The sequence below is a fragment of the Anomaloglossus baeobatrachus genome, chromosome 8 (assembly GCF_048569485.1).
Source record: "Anomaloglossus baeobatrachus isolate aAnoBae1 chromosome 8, aAnoBae1.hap1, whole genome shotgun sequence".
NCBI lineage: Eukaryota > Metazoa > Chordata > Amphibia > Anura > Aromobatidae > Anomaloglossus > Anomaloglossus baeobatrachus.
Genome location: NC_134360.1, coordinates 165,012,787 through 165,030,578, shown reverse-complemented (window position 1 = coordinate 165,030,578; position 17,792 = coordinate 165,012,787). Strand labels below are relative to the sequence as shown.

At 40.1% G+C, this 17,792-nt stretch overlaps 1 protein-coding gene across 1 annotated transcript in view; it reads left to right on the top strand.

Annotated features, from left to right (window-relative positions):
- COL11A1 (collagen type XI alpha 1 chain) overlaps positions 1 to 17,792 on the top strand; it is a 300,012-nt gene that overhangs the window by 224,978 nt on the left and 57,242 nt on the right. Inside the window, exons 32-37 of the mRNA XM_075322198.1 lie at positions 7,511 to 7,564; positions 8,397 to 8,441; positions 8,588 to 8,641; positions 9,132 to 9,176; positions 14,185 to 14,238; positions 15,193 to 15,246. Coding sequence (XP_075178313.1) covers positions 7,511 to 7,564; positions 8,397 to 8,441; positions 8,588 to 8,641; positions 9,132 to 9,176; positions 14,185 to 14,238; positions 15,193 to 15,246 — 306 coding nt within the window. The remainder of the gene's footprint in view (positions 1 to 7,510; positions 7,565 to 8,396; positions 8,442 to 8,587; positions 8,642 to 9,131; positions 9,177 to 14,184; positions 14,239 to 15,192; positions 15,247 to 17,792) is intronic.

Below are 17,792 nucleotides of genomic sequence, written 5' to 3'. Positions count from 1 at the left end.
GCTGCGATATCGAGTTCGATAGTCCCCGCCCCCGTCGCAGCTGCGATATCATGGTGATAGCTGGCGTAGCGAACAGTATCGCTACGCCAGCTTCCATGCACTCACCTGCCCTGTGACGTCGCTCTGGCCGGCGACCCGCCTCCTTATTAATGGGGCGGGTCGTGCTGCGTCATAGCGACGTCACACGGCAGGCGACCAATAGAACTGGAGGGTCGGAGATGAGCGGGACGTAAACATCCCACCCACCTCCTTCCTTCCGCATTGGCGTCCGGGACGCAGGTAGGAGATGATCCTCGCTCCTGCGGCTTCACACACAGCGATGTGTGCTGCCGCAGGAACGGGGAACAACATCGTAACATTGGTCATTTCCAAATCATGGAAATGACCGACGCTACTCCGATGATACGATTACGACGCTTTTGCGCTCGTTAATCGTATCAAAAATGCTTTACACACTACGATATCGACAGCAACGCCGGATGTGCGTTACTTTCAATTTGACCCCACCCACATCGCACCTGCGATGTCGTAGTGTGCAAAGTGGACCTAAGACAATATAAAATTGCATTCATTTTTGGGAGAATTCTTCAGTAACATGACGTGTATTGGAATATTTTGTATGAAATCAGTAGCATATGTATATCGGTTCCACATTACGTAGATCTGAAATATGTCAATGTGCATGAGAGCCTACAATCAGTAAGTTCTCGTCAGTAGAGTTTGCAAGTTGCCTGCAATTCTATCATTAAAATACTTTTCTTTATGGTTCCCTATTGTTATACTATAATTAACAAGTTCAGATGATCGTTTTTCTAGTACGTGATTTTCATCGATGTTTTAGATCAGATTTTCATCAATGTTTCATCCGTGTTTCGATTTTTACCATCAACGTTTGATCAGTTTTTCTGGAATACGAACAACACTAAGATTATGTGCATATCACATAGAGATTTCTGGTGAAGGTTTTGGACTGACAGAAACTGAGCAAAAACTCTCCAAATCCTCCAAAAAATGCTCAAAACTCTACAAAAACTTGGAAGTTCTACTTTTAAAATGGTGTAAAAAGACTCAGTGTGCACATAGAAACAAAACCTGCATTCGAAATAAAGCACAGCAAGTGTGAACAGGTGCCAACTGCTGTAACCACACGAAACACAACCAAAAAAACACAGCAACACTCTGTAAGCGCCAAGACACAAGCAAAAATGGAATATATGAAATTCATAATACATTAATGCTATATAAAATATACTTTTAAAAATGAAAGTTCTTTGCACAGGTTACATATTCTGTCCATCAAAAATAGAGTATTAGAATATGTACCTGAAAAACAAACTTCTGAATGAGGCTAAAAGAGCATTTCCTTCAAAAATATCAAAACTGAAAACTTTAAAAATCTTCAATAATTATGTCACTGAGTCATTAACTTGTAAGTTGTAAAAGAGACTTTTCAATCATATTAAATTGCAGGAAAATTGGGCAATAAACAATATGGTCACCACTGCAGTTTCTGAAGGAAGGCACGGTCGCCGGGCCATATCGATACTGCGCTCTTTCAGCAAGGAAACTATGTGTACGGGTGTGACATTAGGTAGGGTGCATGACACTTACTGGTTTCTTCAGGCCGGTGTCCACCACCCCACTGCCAGTCTTTGTCGTAGACAAAATAGTAAGACACGCAACACCAGAGTTCACTTGGCAACAAAACTTGTTCAGTTTATTCTTCACACTGTTATGACAGACGTGACCTCACTCCTCATGGTTCTGATTCCACTTTTTCTGGGGTACTCTTTCTCACCTGTCCCCCTCTATCTTGGAACTAGTCCTCAAGTTGCCGGATCTGTTTCTCCGTTCCCCCTCTTCTGTATACCTCTAAGCTCGTTAGGGTGAGCCATAGGCTCCGGACCTCTTGAAGTTTCCTCTGGGTTCCCTGACTGGCTTTAACACCATGACAATGTCTTCTCTTACTCGAACCCTATTCAGAACTGGCACCCCATGAAGCCCACACTACTAGCAAACCTACTTGCCACATGTCACTCCTCCTCTCCCTCAGCTTAATCCTGTCCTATCTGATGTCTAATCTACTGCTGCTTCAGGCCACCTGCTGTCTTGGATCTCGTCTTCATGCTGCTGGGTTTGTGTCTCTCTTCCCCCCTCTTTCTTACACCTTTATCCACTTTTGGACCCCGATGGCTCTTTAGTCGCATGACCCTAAAAGCCCACCGGGGTGAGCTGTAGACTCTGGACCTCATGAGGTTACCTCAGGGTTCACTGACTGGTCCTAGGACCAAAGCCACGTCTTCCTTTACTTGAACCCTATCCAGTACTGGCATCCCATGCGGCCCGCACTACTAGCCAACCCACTTGGCACCTATCACTCCTCCTCTCTTTCTACCTCAATTTTACCCTGTCCTATCTGATGTCTGATTTACTGCTGCTCCAGCCTGCCCGCTAGGTGGCGCCTGCTGGCGAACAGCCCCGTCTCTGCTGCATCGAAAACCTACACTCTGCTAGCAGCATTTACATGTTAACACACATTTATAACAATCAACACCATATAATTTGTTTAGTATAAAACAGTGTAGGGACTCAACCACCTCTACACTTCTACAGCCAAGTGTCTCTGAATTTGCAGGGACATATCCTTGGAGGCCATATTAGTTGTCACCCGACTTCCAGGGAGCTGCTCATGCTAAAAAAACAGTGAAGGAAATTACTGAAGTTAGACAGAAAAGAGCTGAAATCTAGTCACCTATGTGATAATATTGAAATTCCCAGTGGTGTAAAATGAGATTTTCCTGTAAATGTCGTGTTTCGGCAGTATTATGTGACACTGTGTCACACATGCTTCTCTCGTTATTTGTACAACCACCTGACCCGCTGCAAATCTGCCTCATTTTCACCATGACTGTCACATCGATTGCTTTCCATTCTGTGTTTGTTCTTCAATAGTCTGCAGAGATTTTCTGCCACATCCTGAGATCAAAGTCTTTCTGCTGTTTTGCTATTGAACAAACAGAGCCGTGTATCAGGAGGGTTACTCCAGATGCTTCTGTTTTGCATAAAACAACACGCTGAATCCTTTCTGCCTCCTCGCAATCATGTTCTTACTTGAGAACAAAGCACTTTCTTCTCACGAGTCTGCCACTTTTCTTTGTCCCTAAAGCTCAATTTACTGCTTCAGTTATTGCAGGAATGGGGATGAGTAGGATAAAGTGCATTCCTGTCTCCACAGGTTCTACCGTCTTAGTCTTCGGGGCTTTGAAACAGTCCAGTATTGTAGCTGTTCTATTCCGAGTAAAGTGCATGTCTCACCATCAGTTATGATTTTCTGAGTCAGTGATATATTACAAAGGATCGCACCTTTAGCAATGGCAAATGTTACAGCAGTCCCCCCTTACTCTGCTACACTACAGCTCGGTGTGCTCAGACCGGCTGCTGTGTAAGGCACAAGCCCACCATAAACTCACAAAGGTCACAAATTACAAGCCATTGTCAGGAAAATCAATTCCTTATAACTTGTACCTTCCATACTGCAGAGGATAAAATAATCACTAATAAGCGGGAAAAAGAAAAATGATTATCATCTCTTGTAAAATTAGGTTGTACATATTTATTATTAGGATTCTTCGCTCGGTCTTTTAATCCAGCATTTGGAACCTGACAGCTAATATATTATTCTGCTCAATCTTCGAGAACATGTATCAGACACCGGCTGTATTTGTGTGTGTATAAAAGAGGACTTGAACTTACTCGGATCAATGACCATTCAAGAAACGCAGCAACGACACCGGAAGACAATAAGAGAAAAGCTATGGGCAAATCAGAAGTGAAGTCACTGAACAAGGTCTTCTAAATGAGGAACATTTCACTGGTGACGAAGATACGGCTCATACATAGTTTGGTGTCAGCTCAAACTTAGTCTGGTCTTTTCTGTAGTCACATATGGATACGAAACCTGCACGATAAAGAAACAAGACAGAAATAGAATCAACGCCTTTAAAATGTGGTGCTGAAGAAGGATGTTATCAATACCATGAATGGCAAGAAGAACAAACATCAATTTTGGAAAAAATAAAGTCAGATATAGCACTCGAAGTAAGGATCACCAAGCTACGACTTGCCTGCTTTTGACACATCATGGGGAAAAACATAACAGTTTGAAGACTAGAAGGAGCAATTCGAAGAGGAAGACCAGCAACTCAATGGTTTGATATTATCAAGATAACGGTGGACAAAACCCTGGTGGAGTTATCTAAGCTTGCAAAGATCTATCTTCCTACAGAGCTTTCATCCATCAAGTCGGCATTGCTCAATATCAAGCTGAAGGCTGATAAATAACAATAATAATAGGGAGACACGTCAGTTATTGGCAGCTGTGAGTAAAAGACCCCGAGGACTAGTTTTGTTGACTAGACACCCATACGGCTTGGTCCCCGGTAATATATAAAGTATGCTTCTGTCTGAAATTCCGCAGCATTTCCAAGACAAACATAACTGGTTAAAATCATACAGCCAGTGTCTGATACATGCTGCCCCATTAACACTCCGCATGTATCAGCTGTCAGGTTCTCTTTAAATGCAGAAAAAGACCATCTTGGCAAAACTGCTTGAAACTGGAATGAAAATGCCTAAAAAATGTGCACAACTCCACGTTCTATTTAAGATTTTACAACTGGGCAAAGTGCTTTACACCAGTTTTCTGTTGAAAACACTTTGATAAATTGTCCGCTAAGTGTTTCCCTCCTTTGTAATGTACCGTGCGGTCCACTGCTGGTTGTCACATGAAAGGCATCCTTAGTAACAGAAGAGGTGGATCATAGAAGTGTGCGGGGCTTCTTGTCTGCCCCTGTGACCACTGTGTGAAGGCCAGCTAGCTCTGCGGATCTCCCATCATGCACAGCTCATCCACAGTCCCTCCACTGTCCTCTCCTACATTTATGCCCAAGCCTCACAGTTATAATCCCTGTCCTAGACCTCTGTGATCCAGCTCTGCTGCATCATCTATGCACAGCATACGCTAACCATAACTATTAAAGGGAACTTGTGAGGAGGATTTTACTATAGAAATCAGTGATATGGCTGTATAGCTCCTAGTAAAACAATAAAATGTACTAATCTTGTGGACCTCCTGTGTGTCAACACTGAGAAATCAAGCTATAAAGCAAATCAGCCTGGGAGTTTATTAGGGGAATGTCTTTATACTCATTCACTTCCAGTGTAAATTGACACGCCTCCATTGCACATCCAGACTAATTTGCATGTGACTTCAAAGCTTGATTTCTCAGTGTTGGCATCAGCTTGATCTCTGCTTTGCACTATGCTGCAGTTCACAATATCTTTTATGTGTCAGCTCCTGTATCACAGGTCACACAGGTTTAGCAGAAGGGAGGGCTTCTATTTAGGGCAAAAGTTCCATCATGTATAGAGCTGACAGACTTCTCTCCGAACCTGAGAGGAGGAAATCTGTGACCTGTGCAGCAGCAGAGGGGCTCTGTGCATGAAAATAATACAGGAGTGTGCTCCACACCCCACCAGGACACAAGAGGGAGAACCAGAGCTACAAGGCCATATAATTATTTCATATTCTGATGAAATCTGGATTTTTTTTATCAAAACAAAAATGCCACAAAAAACATAGTATTTTTCAGAAAAGTGTTTTGTGTTAATCGGGCTTAGGCCAGGTTCAGACAGGTATATTTCATGTGGACTGCAGTGCCCAGACTGACCGGACCTCCTGCCCTCACAGCCACATCTTGAGGACTGCGGTCAGTCTGGCAATTGCGGTCCACATACAGTGAAATATACCTGTCTGATTTCACAAATGCTTCTTATCATGCTGCAGTTTGGTTGATTAGACCCTGATTTCCAATTACTGTATATATAACTGTACCATATTACGCTTGTGTGAACATGGACGTATATCAGTGAATGTTCATATAAACATTAAATATTTTTTACTTTCTTAAATAAAAGCAGATGGTAAGAAAATAGACAGAATTTATCAATGCTGCAACAGGCTTGTATATGAAAAAGAGACAGAGCCCATATTCTCCAGCCAAGAACTTGTATCTTTACCTTATTATACAATGTGAATTAATCTACTGACTTAAAATGGGTCTGTCTTCAGTTTTCATAATACAGGCTGCATATGTCATTAAATAGAACTCTTAGACCTGATGAGGCTGGTGTACTTACCTTGTAAAAGCCAAATTAGAATAGCTCTATTATTATTTTAGAAAGTTCCCCGCCTTAATATCTAAATGAGGATTTTAATAGACTGTAGATGCTCATCATAGTAGCAGGACCATGAATGTACAACCATTTGCACAATGCACTTCAAAGTAAGTACACGAGACTCATAAACTCTAAGATATCTATTCAAAGAGGACCTTTCACTGGATATTTTCACTGAAAGGATTACCTCCTACAATAGTCTTTGCTCCACTAATTTTGGAACAGTATTTTTTTCTTCTGCTGTTCCTAGTTAAGCCCTCCAGTAATAGAAGTGAAAATTTCCTCTTCAACCAACTGGGTGTATACCATGGAACTCTGGGGGTGTGGCAGTGTTTTGATTGGTCAGTGTCAGAGGAGAAAAAGGAAACACCCCCAAGGAAGTTCAATGGTACACGCCCAGTTGGTTAAAGGGAACATTTGCACCATTATTTCAGGGGGTCATAACTTTGGAGCGGAGGGATATAGCCAAAAAGGAAAAACTGTGTCGGGCAACACACAAGCAACACCAATAAGAGGAAGTAAATTAAAAAAAAAATGAATGGTCCTCTTTAATAATATATATAATTTTTATTGTGAAATCTGGTGCTGATTCCCTTTAACAGCCATTCTTATTGACCATCTTAGAGCCTTGCGCTCAATTTATTCACATCCAACCTAAATTCAACTTTAGGATAAAATCTATCCTTTGTTAATGAGTTTTCTGGAGTAGCTTTCAGAGAAACATTCACTGATTCCGCTGACGTACAGCTGCTTTGATTAAATGTTCTGATCTTTCCTATGCTTTCTGGATCTGAAAAATTCTGGTAAGATATCATTTTAATGTGCCAGTCACATCATCTCATTTTCAGATAGAGATATTGTTATAGATATGATGTTCTAGGAAGCAAGTCTGCATATTGCCATTAATCGAAGGCACCACATGTAGGGTCCAGTATGATCACTAGGGGGAGCTTTAACCAACAATGTAATATTCTTATATGGTTTATCCTACTGAGTAATATGAGGTTGGGTGCCGGCAGAGTCGATGGAACAATCAAATTGCTATTTGATTACCATTATTTTAATGACAATTTATTTTGATTTGATATTTGAGTTTCCATTTCTATCCAGTAATATTAAAAATCTAGAAATTAATTTTGCTGTTAGATTCTGAGGGTCACCAGATGAAGAAATCTGTGGATCAGCAAACCGGCCAGACAAGTGGCTAGATGATTACATTATTTTCTCTTTGAATGTTCTTAAACCTATTTATCTTATGTTTGCATTTGAATAGGGATCTACAGGTTTCCCCGGATTTGCTGGAGCCAACGGCGAAAAAGGAGCTCGGGTATGATTGTAAAAAATATAATTTTTATCATCATATTACTTCAAGTTTAGAGCAGGTTCTTGTATGTAAAGATACTGAGTATTGTTTACATCATAAGGACGATTCCTAAAAGTCTTCTGACTGCTGAACTATAAACAGTCATATCATGTGATAAATATAACAAAATAAATAAGAATTCTATGGTAAATGCAAAAATGTATAATAATAATAATAATAATAATAATAATAGCAGTAAGAGTAGTAGTAGTAGTAGTAGTAATAATAATAATAATAATAATAGCAGTTATAATAATCTCATTATTATAAAATTAATAATTTTTAGAACAATTATAATAAAATAATAATTAGATTATAAATATTATTATAATATATTATTAGTATGGTTAATACTAATAATAATTTTAATTGTAATAATAATAATTATTACAATAATATTAATACAATAATAATTATAAAAATAATAAAAACATTATTATTGTTACATTATTATTATTATTATTATTATTGTAACAATAATAATTAAATATTTTTATAATTAGTATTGTATTAATATTATTGTAATAAGAATAGTTATTATTATTGTAACAATAATAATATTTTTATTATTATAATTATTGAATTGATATTGTTATAATAATAATAATAATAATAATAATAATAATATATTCCATAAGCCAATAACATTTGAAGTCCCCCTACAGCTCATCTGAAGATCAATATATACTACATCCTGGATTAGAAGACATTTGATGTCAGTTATATTAGGACAGAAGATGTCACATTTGCATTGTCTATCTGTAGTTTATTAATATTAATATTTTTATCCCCCTAGGGTGTTGCTGGCAAGCCAGGTCCAAGGGGACAACGAGGTCCAACGGTGAGTACGCTTCCATGTTGCATTAATTAGTTTATTCCGATCATATAAGATCATAAACTCGTAACTGTATTATCTAATATTATCCTAAATGCTGTATTAGTAATCCTGAGAAGAGTCTCATAAGGTTCCTTTGTTTCCTTACTTAGGGTCCACGAGGTGCTCGAGGTCCTAGAGGTCCTACAGGAAAACCAGGTCCTAAGGTAAATATCACAGCTCTGTTATTACATAAGTAGGATTAATTGGGGTTACAGCTCTGTATTGGGTGATAGATTAAAGGGGTACTCTCGAGTTTGGAAGTTATACTCTATCCCTGTACTTGGCTCGTCTTTGGCACTATCATAAACATGAATTGACTAGAGCAACACTGCATATGATCGACCAGAGCCCAAGTTCTCAGGATTGGTGTGGGTCAGACATGCAGCAATCTCAAAGTTATCTTCTATCTCATGCATAAGGAATAATTTCAAAAATTGAGAATACATCACTAATCTTAGCAACAAGGGATAAAATATAGGTGAGAATATATAGGAGTATAACATATCACACAGAACAGACATATGATACAGTACATACCACATGTTAATTTAAAGAAACAGAATTATTGCAGTATGATGCCTTGCAAACATTCCTTGAAATTTCTCTGTTGTTGTTTTGTATTCCAAATGGACTGACATATATCTTATTTTTCAGGGCACATCAGGAAATGATGGTCCTCCCGGCCCACCTGGTGAAAGGGTGAGTGGTACTGTGTTACCCTATGTTAGCTATATTCCCAGATCTTGCAGGAGCTAGTACTACCTCAAGAAAAACAGCTTAGCACCTCTCTACAGCAGTAGTTGATCCCATACATAGGGCAGAATTGTCAGATGGTGTTTGAATATAAAACAGGTATATTGTACTTGCAAACTTTGGATATAAAATAAACAAATAAGTAAATAAAAACACAGGGAACTCCAGTCTCCTGCCCAAACTGGGTTTCGCCTATTGGCTTCTTCAGGGGTAATTTTAGAAGATGAACCCTAAAGTAGAAAATTTCAAATTAAACTCTGATACCTTTCATTTTATTAAAGTGTGTTAAAATAAAACAGAGATTGTTCAAAAAAGAGCCACTGCTATATGTATACTGTGATACTAACCTGGATAAGAGTGTCAGAGAGATCAACAGAATTCACATGTTGATTCCTAATCCACTGCACACACTGCAGTCGCATAGGGAGTATAGTGGCCAGGAAGCCAACACGTGTATGATTTTAGTATACATTTCAAGGGTTCTTGTCCTAAAAACAATTGTGCCTTTGCTTTGTTGGCTCTTTGATTTTCCTTCCTTCATTTCTGTTAAGCATTGAATATTGAACCTGCGCTAATGTATTTATGTCACAGGATACAGTGTGTGCCCTTATCCAGACAGGAGGCTTTGTAATGCGTCGTAGCTTCTTGTGTCACGGAGCAGTTTATCTGCGGCTTCACAACAGTCCTCATTATAATGCAGAATATTGTAATTATCTGCGTAGTGTTCAGTGACACACTGGGAAGCAGCAACTTCCGCAGAAGCCTGATGTTAATACCGAGAAGCAGCTGAAAATAGACATTCTCTGTGACAAGAGGAAATAAGCTTTTACTTTTCCAGCAATTTTTCATATCGACATGGGTTTCTAAGAAAAAAACGAGTCACGACTTACAAATAAGACATGAAAGAGATTAGCGAAAAACAAGTCACTTGCTTATTTCTAGTTCCTTTGTGACTTCTAGGTCTTGACCGAGGTTTGACACATTATTACTACAGAATATCAATATCTAGCCATGCTTTTCTTCACATCATTCAATGATTGACAAGACAATGGGGGAATTTAGTAAGAGGAATAACAGTTTGATACAGTCCATCATATAGGGCCATGTAGATTTTTCAAAAAAGTTAAAAAAGGAGCTGATGCCCCTTCTTTTTTCCAAGGAGCTTCTAAAAAAATTAGAAATAACAGTTTGGTTGTGATGGTAATTTGCTCCACTTTTTCCTTCACCATTATTGACAAACCTTCCACAGTAAGAGGCCTCTGTCAAAATTAGTTCTTAGAGCAAATAGAGATTGTTAATGGCAAACTTTTAGGTTTGCGCTTACATTTACTTTAGGCTAAAATCTGATCATTTACCTCTAATTTTTCCCTATTAAGTGACAAATGAGATACAAGTGAAAGTCACAAGTCATGAGTGATGTAATGTGACATTGTGGCCTCGATTCATCAAAGTCTTTTCACCAGATTTTTAGTGTAAAAGACTTTAACGTTAAAGTTGCTAAAAAATGTGGTGATTTTTGGTGTTTCTACTCCAGTTTCGGCAAAGCCCACCTGACAAATTTTCCACCTCAGTGTACTCCAGACCCTAACTGGAGTAAGATGTCTGGGAAGCCACACGGAGGCGCACACAGTGATAAAATACACCTTAATCATTAAGTGGCATGCATTTTTTAATGAATCAGGCGCATCTTACTCCTGCACACCCCATGTACAATGGCAGTCTTAATCAATCTAGCCCTATTCATGTCTTTTAAAGAAAAAAGGCCAACCTACTGGCACCAAACGTCACATTACAAACTTTTCCTTGGCTTAGGCCTTAAAATAAAAAATAGCTTTTTTCAGTATTTTACATATTATAATTGTTTCACCCTTAGTTTATTTTAACCATCACATTCATTACTGAAATATTAAAAAATATGTTCATCTTCATTATCAAAACTGTTTTAAAAAATCCTTGTTGCCCAAAGCAACCAATCACAGAGCAGCTTTTATTTTTCTATTAGTTTTTACAGAAGTTAAGGTTGAGCTCAAATTGGCTGCTATAGTCAAAGTGGCCAGTTACACAGTGTTAGTCAGACTCATTTTTCTATCTCCACTGCAAAATTGAGGGTTATTCTCATGTTTCTGCATAGGTAAAGTTGCTACAAAATTGGAAAAATAATTATCCTCTACGTTTTCAAAAAGAGAGTTATTTTTATTTTTTTTTTTTATGGCTATGTTGCCAAAGTCTAGCTACAGTGGCCGAACTTGCGCCTTTCTTACAAGCTCTTTCCAATAGCATTTATAAGCAATGGTCACTTCTGATGTAGTGAGCATCAGTGCCACTACCCTCTTCTGATGATGCAGAGGCAAAGCTTCCTCATTCAGCAGCATCAGAGAGCACACAATCCGGGCCTGTGGTGCAATGATGTTGCAGGCCCACACTGTCAATCAAGCAGGAGTGCACGGCCTCGCAGAAAACAAAAATCCGGGAGGCTGGAGAGCAGTGAGCTCTTGCTCAAGAACATGAGTTCTTGATCCCCCTTAACATAACCCTTAAAGGCCGCTTTACATGCTGCGATATTGTGACCGATATCGCTAGCGTGGGTACCCGCCCCCATCGGTTGTGCGAATGTGCAAATCGCTGCCCGTGGCGCACAACATCGCGCTGACCCGTCACACTACTTACCTGCTCTGTAACGTCGCTGTGACCAGCGAACCACCTCCTTCCTAAGGGGGCGGTTCGTTCATCGTCACAGCAGCGTCACTGAACCGCCGCCCAATAGAAGCGGAGGGGCAGAGATGAGCGGGACGAACATCCTGCCCACCTCCTTCCTTCCGCCTTGCGGGTGGCAGGCAGGTAAGGAGAGGTTCCCTGTTCCTGCGGTGTCACACGGAGCGATGTGTGCTGCCGCAGTAACAACGAACTACATCGTTACTGCAGCATCAACGATATTCGAGAATTTGACCCCTATGTCACAGATGAGCGATTTTGCACGTTTTTGCGACAATGCAAAATCGCTCATAGGTGTCACATGCAACAGCATCGCTAAAGCGATCGGATGTGCATCACAAATTCCGTGACCCCAACGAGATCGCTTGAGCAATGTCGCAGCGTGTAAAGCGGCCTTTAGGGACAGTTACAAGAATCTGAACTCTGCTGATGAAAAAACAAAATTATCGCTTTTTCAGACCTGGATGGGTATTGAATATCTGTCTCGATGTTTAGTTTCATAAACATTGTGTCCTTTTTCCTCTTCACTTCTATGGGAGGTGCGGAAACAGTGCACTGTGTCCCCCTGGCTGTTTCTGAACTTCTGGCCCTCTGCAGTTGACACCCGAAGACAGATATTGCAATCTTTATGCGGCTTAGACAGCAATAACATTTTCATAATTATCATAAAAAATAATAATAAAAAATAATAATGGCCACAAGATTCCAGCAGTGCACAAAACACATTATTATAATCATAGAGTGGTAGAATAGGAAGGGACCTTAAAGGCCATTAGGTCCAACTCCCTGCGAGTGCAGGTTTTCCTAAATTATCCCAACCATATGTTTATCCAGCTTCCGCTTGAAGATTTCCAGTGATGGAGAGCTCACTATTAGAGATCAGCGAACTCAAGGTTTGGTGTTTGTACCAAACACAGACTTTACATAAAAAACAGAGTTCAGGTTTCATGTTTGTGTGCTTTACATATAAAGACCACTCGCATGAGCCTTGCTATGCTCGGGTACGCTTGGTCCTCAGCCCAGTGTAAGCCACTTTCTTTATTTGATTGGCTCGCACTGGGGGTAACAACAGCATGATTGGATGTAGTGTGCACAAACCCCCCCCAAAAACAAATGGATAAACCCTGCCCACTGTCCCCAAAAAGGGATCGGTTTATGGCCAGCTGCATGTGGGCAAAGACTTGAATTGCCCAATTAGTGACTTCTATTGGAGCTCAAGTCAAGTCCAGGTCCCAAAACAAACTTAATCTAAAGTCCGGCTGAACCCCGAACTCCAATGGGTTCGCTCATCTCTACTCATTACCTCCCACGGTAGACTGTTCCACTCTCCGACTGCTCTCACTGTTAGAAAGATTTTCCTATTGTCTATAGAAATATTTTCATGGTTTTATTTTTTTTTACTTTTTTATATTTTATCACCTTCTTGTAAGTAATATCATCTTACAACTAGCACCATATAGAAAACTAGACCAATATCTGTCCTGGCTCTACTCTGGAGTTCGAACCATTGATCTCTGGTTGTTGGTCATGGTCAGTTCGCTCCTCTTGGTTGGACCACAGCCTGTAGACGTAGCGAATAAAGAGCAAGTTATTATTTACAAAGAAGTAGACAGTTGATGGTATAAATAATATTAGGAGGAAATAAAATAGGCTTTTTTCCATTCCCCATCTAACTAAGCTGTGATGCGGAGGGCTACTTATTAGCTATCGAGCACCTCGGCCAGGAGTTGACACCAAAATCATTTGCCCTTACATGTTCAGCGCTGTAGGTCAGCACAAGCTGTTCAGAGAATTAATGGTCAGATAAGATGACAAGGTGAACCAGCTTACCCTTATTCCCTGTGGACATATTTCCGGATCATTAGCATAGCTAATCCGCACTTTGATCTGTGATGTGTATGTAAAATGTATTTTCTGCTTTTTCTGGGCCTTTTGCTGATCCTTGCTGTGGAGCATGGTGTGCGGAGATCTAATAGAGCAGAGCAGACGATGGAGCGCCGTTCTCGGAATGTGCAGCCTTCCTGTCTGTTTCATTGCGATACACATTATTGCTGTTTGATCTTTCATTTACTCTAATTACTGCAGTGTCAAGGGCATCATTTACTTCACTGGTTATAGGGAACTGTTAACCGTAGCATCATTTCCTTTTTTGATACATTAATTATATGCTATTTTACTAACCTATTGAAAGACTTTTGCAAAAACGTTTCTATGAACTGTTATTTTTTCCCTTGCATCATAGGGACCTCAAGGACCACAGGGCCCAGTTGGATTCCCAGGACCAAAGGGCCCCCCTGTAAGTTCATGAACCTTCTACAGATTTGTAAGATGAACTATGAGTATATGAACTATGCTAGCAAGGATATTTAAGAAATGTGAAAGCCCATGGGGTAAAATGGCCCTTAATTTTGGCCACACACAGTAGCAAGAATAGACAGAACATAAAATTGTGTTACCTAGACCCTTATTTTATGTCACTCGTAGTATGGACAGTCAATGGTCTTCTTCTGGCTTCATTTGCCATAGTCTGGCCATGTGGAGGGCCAAGTGAACAGATATGGAGCCAACTGTTTAGTCCAAACTAAGACAACATTACTTTGATAGTGTTGTGCATTCATGATTTATTATGGTAGTTTCTTTAGTGAGAGCTTTTGGCGTATTTACACTGCACAATTATCAGGAGCAAGAGTTTTTAAAGCTGGGTTTACACACTGCAACATCGCAAAGGACATCACTGTAACGTCACCGGTTTTGTGACGTAACAGCGACCTCCCTAAGTCTCTGGTGAGTCGCTGGTGAGCTGTCAAACAGGCAAACCTGGCCAACAACGCAACAGCGATCCGGACCTGCAGAGCGACCTAGCTGGTTGTTGGGGACGTTGATAAGCAGCTTTTTGAAAGGGAAGTTGCTAACAAAGTCGCTGCAAAGTCTTTCACACACTGAAACTTTGTAGCGATGCATGCTGCACAGCGGGAAACAAAGGACCTAGGAATGGTCCTGAACGATTTGTAGCGATCAGCAACTTCACAGCAGGGGCCAGGTTGCTGATGTGATTCACACACTGCAACATCGCAAACAACATCGCTATTGCGTCACAAAACCGGTGACGTTACAGCGATGTCGTTTGAGATGTTGCAGTGTGTAAACCCAGCTTTAGAGGCTGGATCTGATCCTGATAATCATGTACTGTAAACAGAATGATGATCGTGATTAGTGGAATACTAATAGGCCCATATTTATTATTTTTCAGGGTCCTCCTGGAAAGGATGGGCTGCCTGGCCACCCTGGACAACGTGGTGAGACTGTAAGTATGCCAGCTATTCTCTTTTCTGGCAGCTGTTTCACAGTCAGTTTATCCTCTGGGCGTTACTTTCTCCAAACACTTGTGACCCGGTAGGAGAAGACACTTCGTAGGTTACTCTGATGGTGTGTTTTCGTACCTGGCTGGACCTGTTTATGGCAAGTAGCAAACATTGAAATCCAGAGGTGTGACTGTCAAGCAGCTGTACATATCCATGGGCAGAACTAGATAATTATATATTCAGCTCGTTGGGCTAGTTTACTATGTCTACACTATGTGTATTATGTGAGCTGTCTAACAGGCTGAATGTATAATTCTACTGCTCTCGACTTTAAAGGAAACTTGTCAGAAAAGCTGTGGTTATTTCACCACTAAGATGATGTATTAGGGCATGTAAATACCTCTGTAGGAATGTCTCCATAGAAAACTCTGGTTTTACTAAAAGGTGGGAAGTGAAAAAACTACCACTACCTAATAGTCATCTGAGTGGAGCTTTAGTGATGTCCTCACCTCGAGCGTCATCACTCTGCCTTCATTATTAGCACCCAGTGGACATATTAACATGCATTGTCACCATTGCAGCTCCCCAAAAGTGACCATTGGTGAACAGTATATGGAGGTTTTATAACTTCACTTTCTTCATCCTGGTAAAACTAGTATTTTCCACAGGGGCACAACTACAAAGTTATCTACAAACCCTGTTACATTAAATAACTACTTTGCTGATGGGTTCCCTTTACCAATATCAATTGTTTAGCAAACTAGACACATGTAGATTTTTTTTAATGAGTTACTAAGCTTTTTTAGAATTTTATCCAGAATGTAAAGTTATGAAACTTTAAAAATTACTCTAATAGGGGATTTATTTTCATTCACATAACAAAAGTCATACAAGTGTTTTCCAAACCCTGATATTAACTGAATCTATTTGCTTCCTGTTATCTGCATTGATATAAGAAGATACTCATTTGGAGTACAGGTGATGGCAGTGATCGGTCAGCATCTGTCTTCTCCTTTGAGGGGTGTGCTTATCAGAACAATCTCCTGCAGTAGTATTGACAGACCCTCATTTTATCCTATACTCTAATGGAAGTATTGTATTTACTTCCACAAGCACCCTGTATCATTGGTTCAAGCTGTGCAGCTGCACAGGGGCCCAGGAGGTAGGGGGCCACTTCTACTGCAAGGCAGGTGGAGTTGTGCATTATTATTATGAGCTCTGGGGCTATAAAGGGCACATATATTGTTCTTGCAAAGGGGCCCTCTTCTTTTTGTGTTTACCAGTTCATTACAGATATTATTTTTCTTATTTGTGTGAAAGGAGATTGTGCTGTAGGTTATCCCAGCTGCTCAGCCACCCAGCTGCCCAGCCACCCAGCTGCTCAGCCACCCAGCTGCCCAGCCACCTAGCAATGTGACAGAAGCAACTGCTGAGTTCACTAAGTCTGGGGATAAGCTGCTGCAGGAGATTGTTGTGATAAACAGAACTCTCAGTGGAGGGGACCAGGGCTGACCCTATCACTGCCATCATCTGTACAAAAAAAGAGTACATTCTGATAGAGTAGCTGTATGTAGGCAAATAGACCAGGGAAAATCATAGGTTTGGATGCCACTTAGATGGAATTATTGTACAGGAAAGAAAACAGATCCCCTAATAAAGTTATCCGCAAAGTATCGTAAATCTCCTTGCTGGACAAAATTATTAAAAAAATTAGTTTAGTTTCTCTTTAAGAGAACGTTTTGCCATATGGTAGCATTAAGAAAAGTGTATACCTATACTGTTTGGCAAAAACTGTGGCATCGATATATATATATTTTGTATATCAGATATACAGTGATTCACAATGATCTGATTATATACTCCATTGTAAAATGTTCATGTAAATGCCGACAATAGATCACTACCAGACCTCCAAAGCTGGACTACCTGCCTCAGCTATTAAACCTGCTACAGAGACTTCTGTATATTTGCTTTATAAGTTTGGCAAATTGCAATAACTCCCATTGGGACAATTGTACATTTCACTAACCCTTTGCTTCCCCTTCCTCAATATGTCGCCTGTGCCGCCTTCACCATATAATTGCTTTGCAGGTGTTCATGGATCATCGCTAGTAGCTTCACACCAATGCATAATCTTCATCATTTTCACCAGCATTTAAATCCTGTGGAGAAAGCATCATCATTGTACGACATTTCTATTTCACAATCCTCTATATTCTATTTATCACTGTTCCCAAATAGGAAGAGTTTTAAAACCAAAATTGAAAAAAAAAATAAACATTCTAACATGATGGTCCAAAATTATAAACAATTAAGATATTGTCTAATTTTTTAAATATTTATGAAAATTTTAAAAAGAGCCACTCCTTGGCTAGGTCCTTCCCGCAGGGATATATGGCTAGTTTCCATGTTGAGACTCCTAACAGAGGCTCCACGGACCTTTTTGGATTTGCATACTTCCCATGGGGCAATACACCTAGGATTTCACTGTGTTGAGCGCCTTAGCTGGCTGCCGGCAGTGTTTTCTCATCAGGCTGGTCTCCTCGAG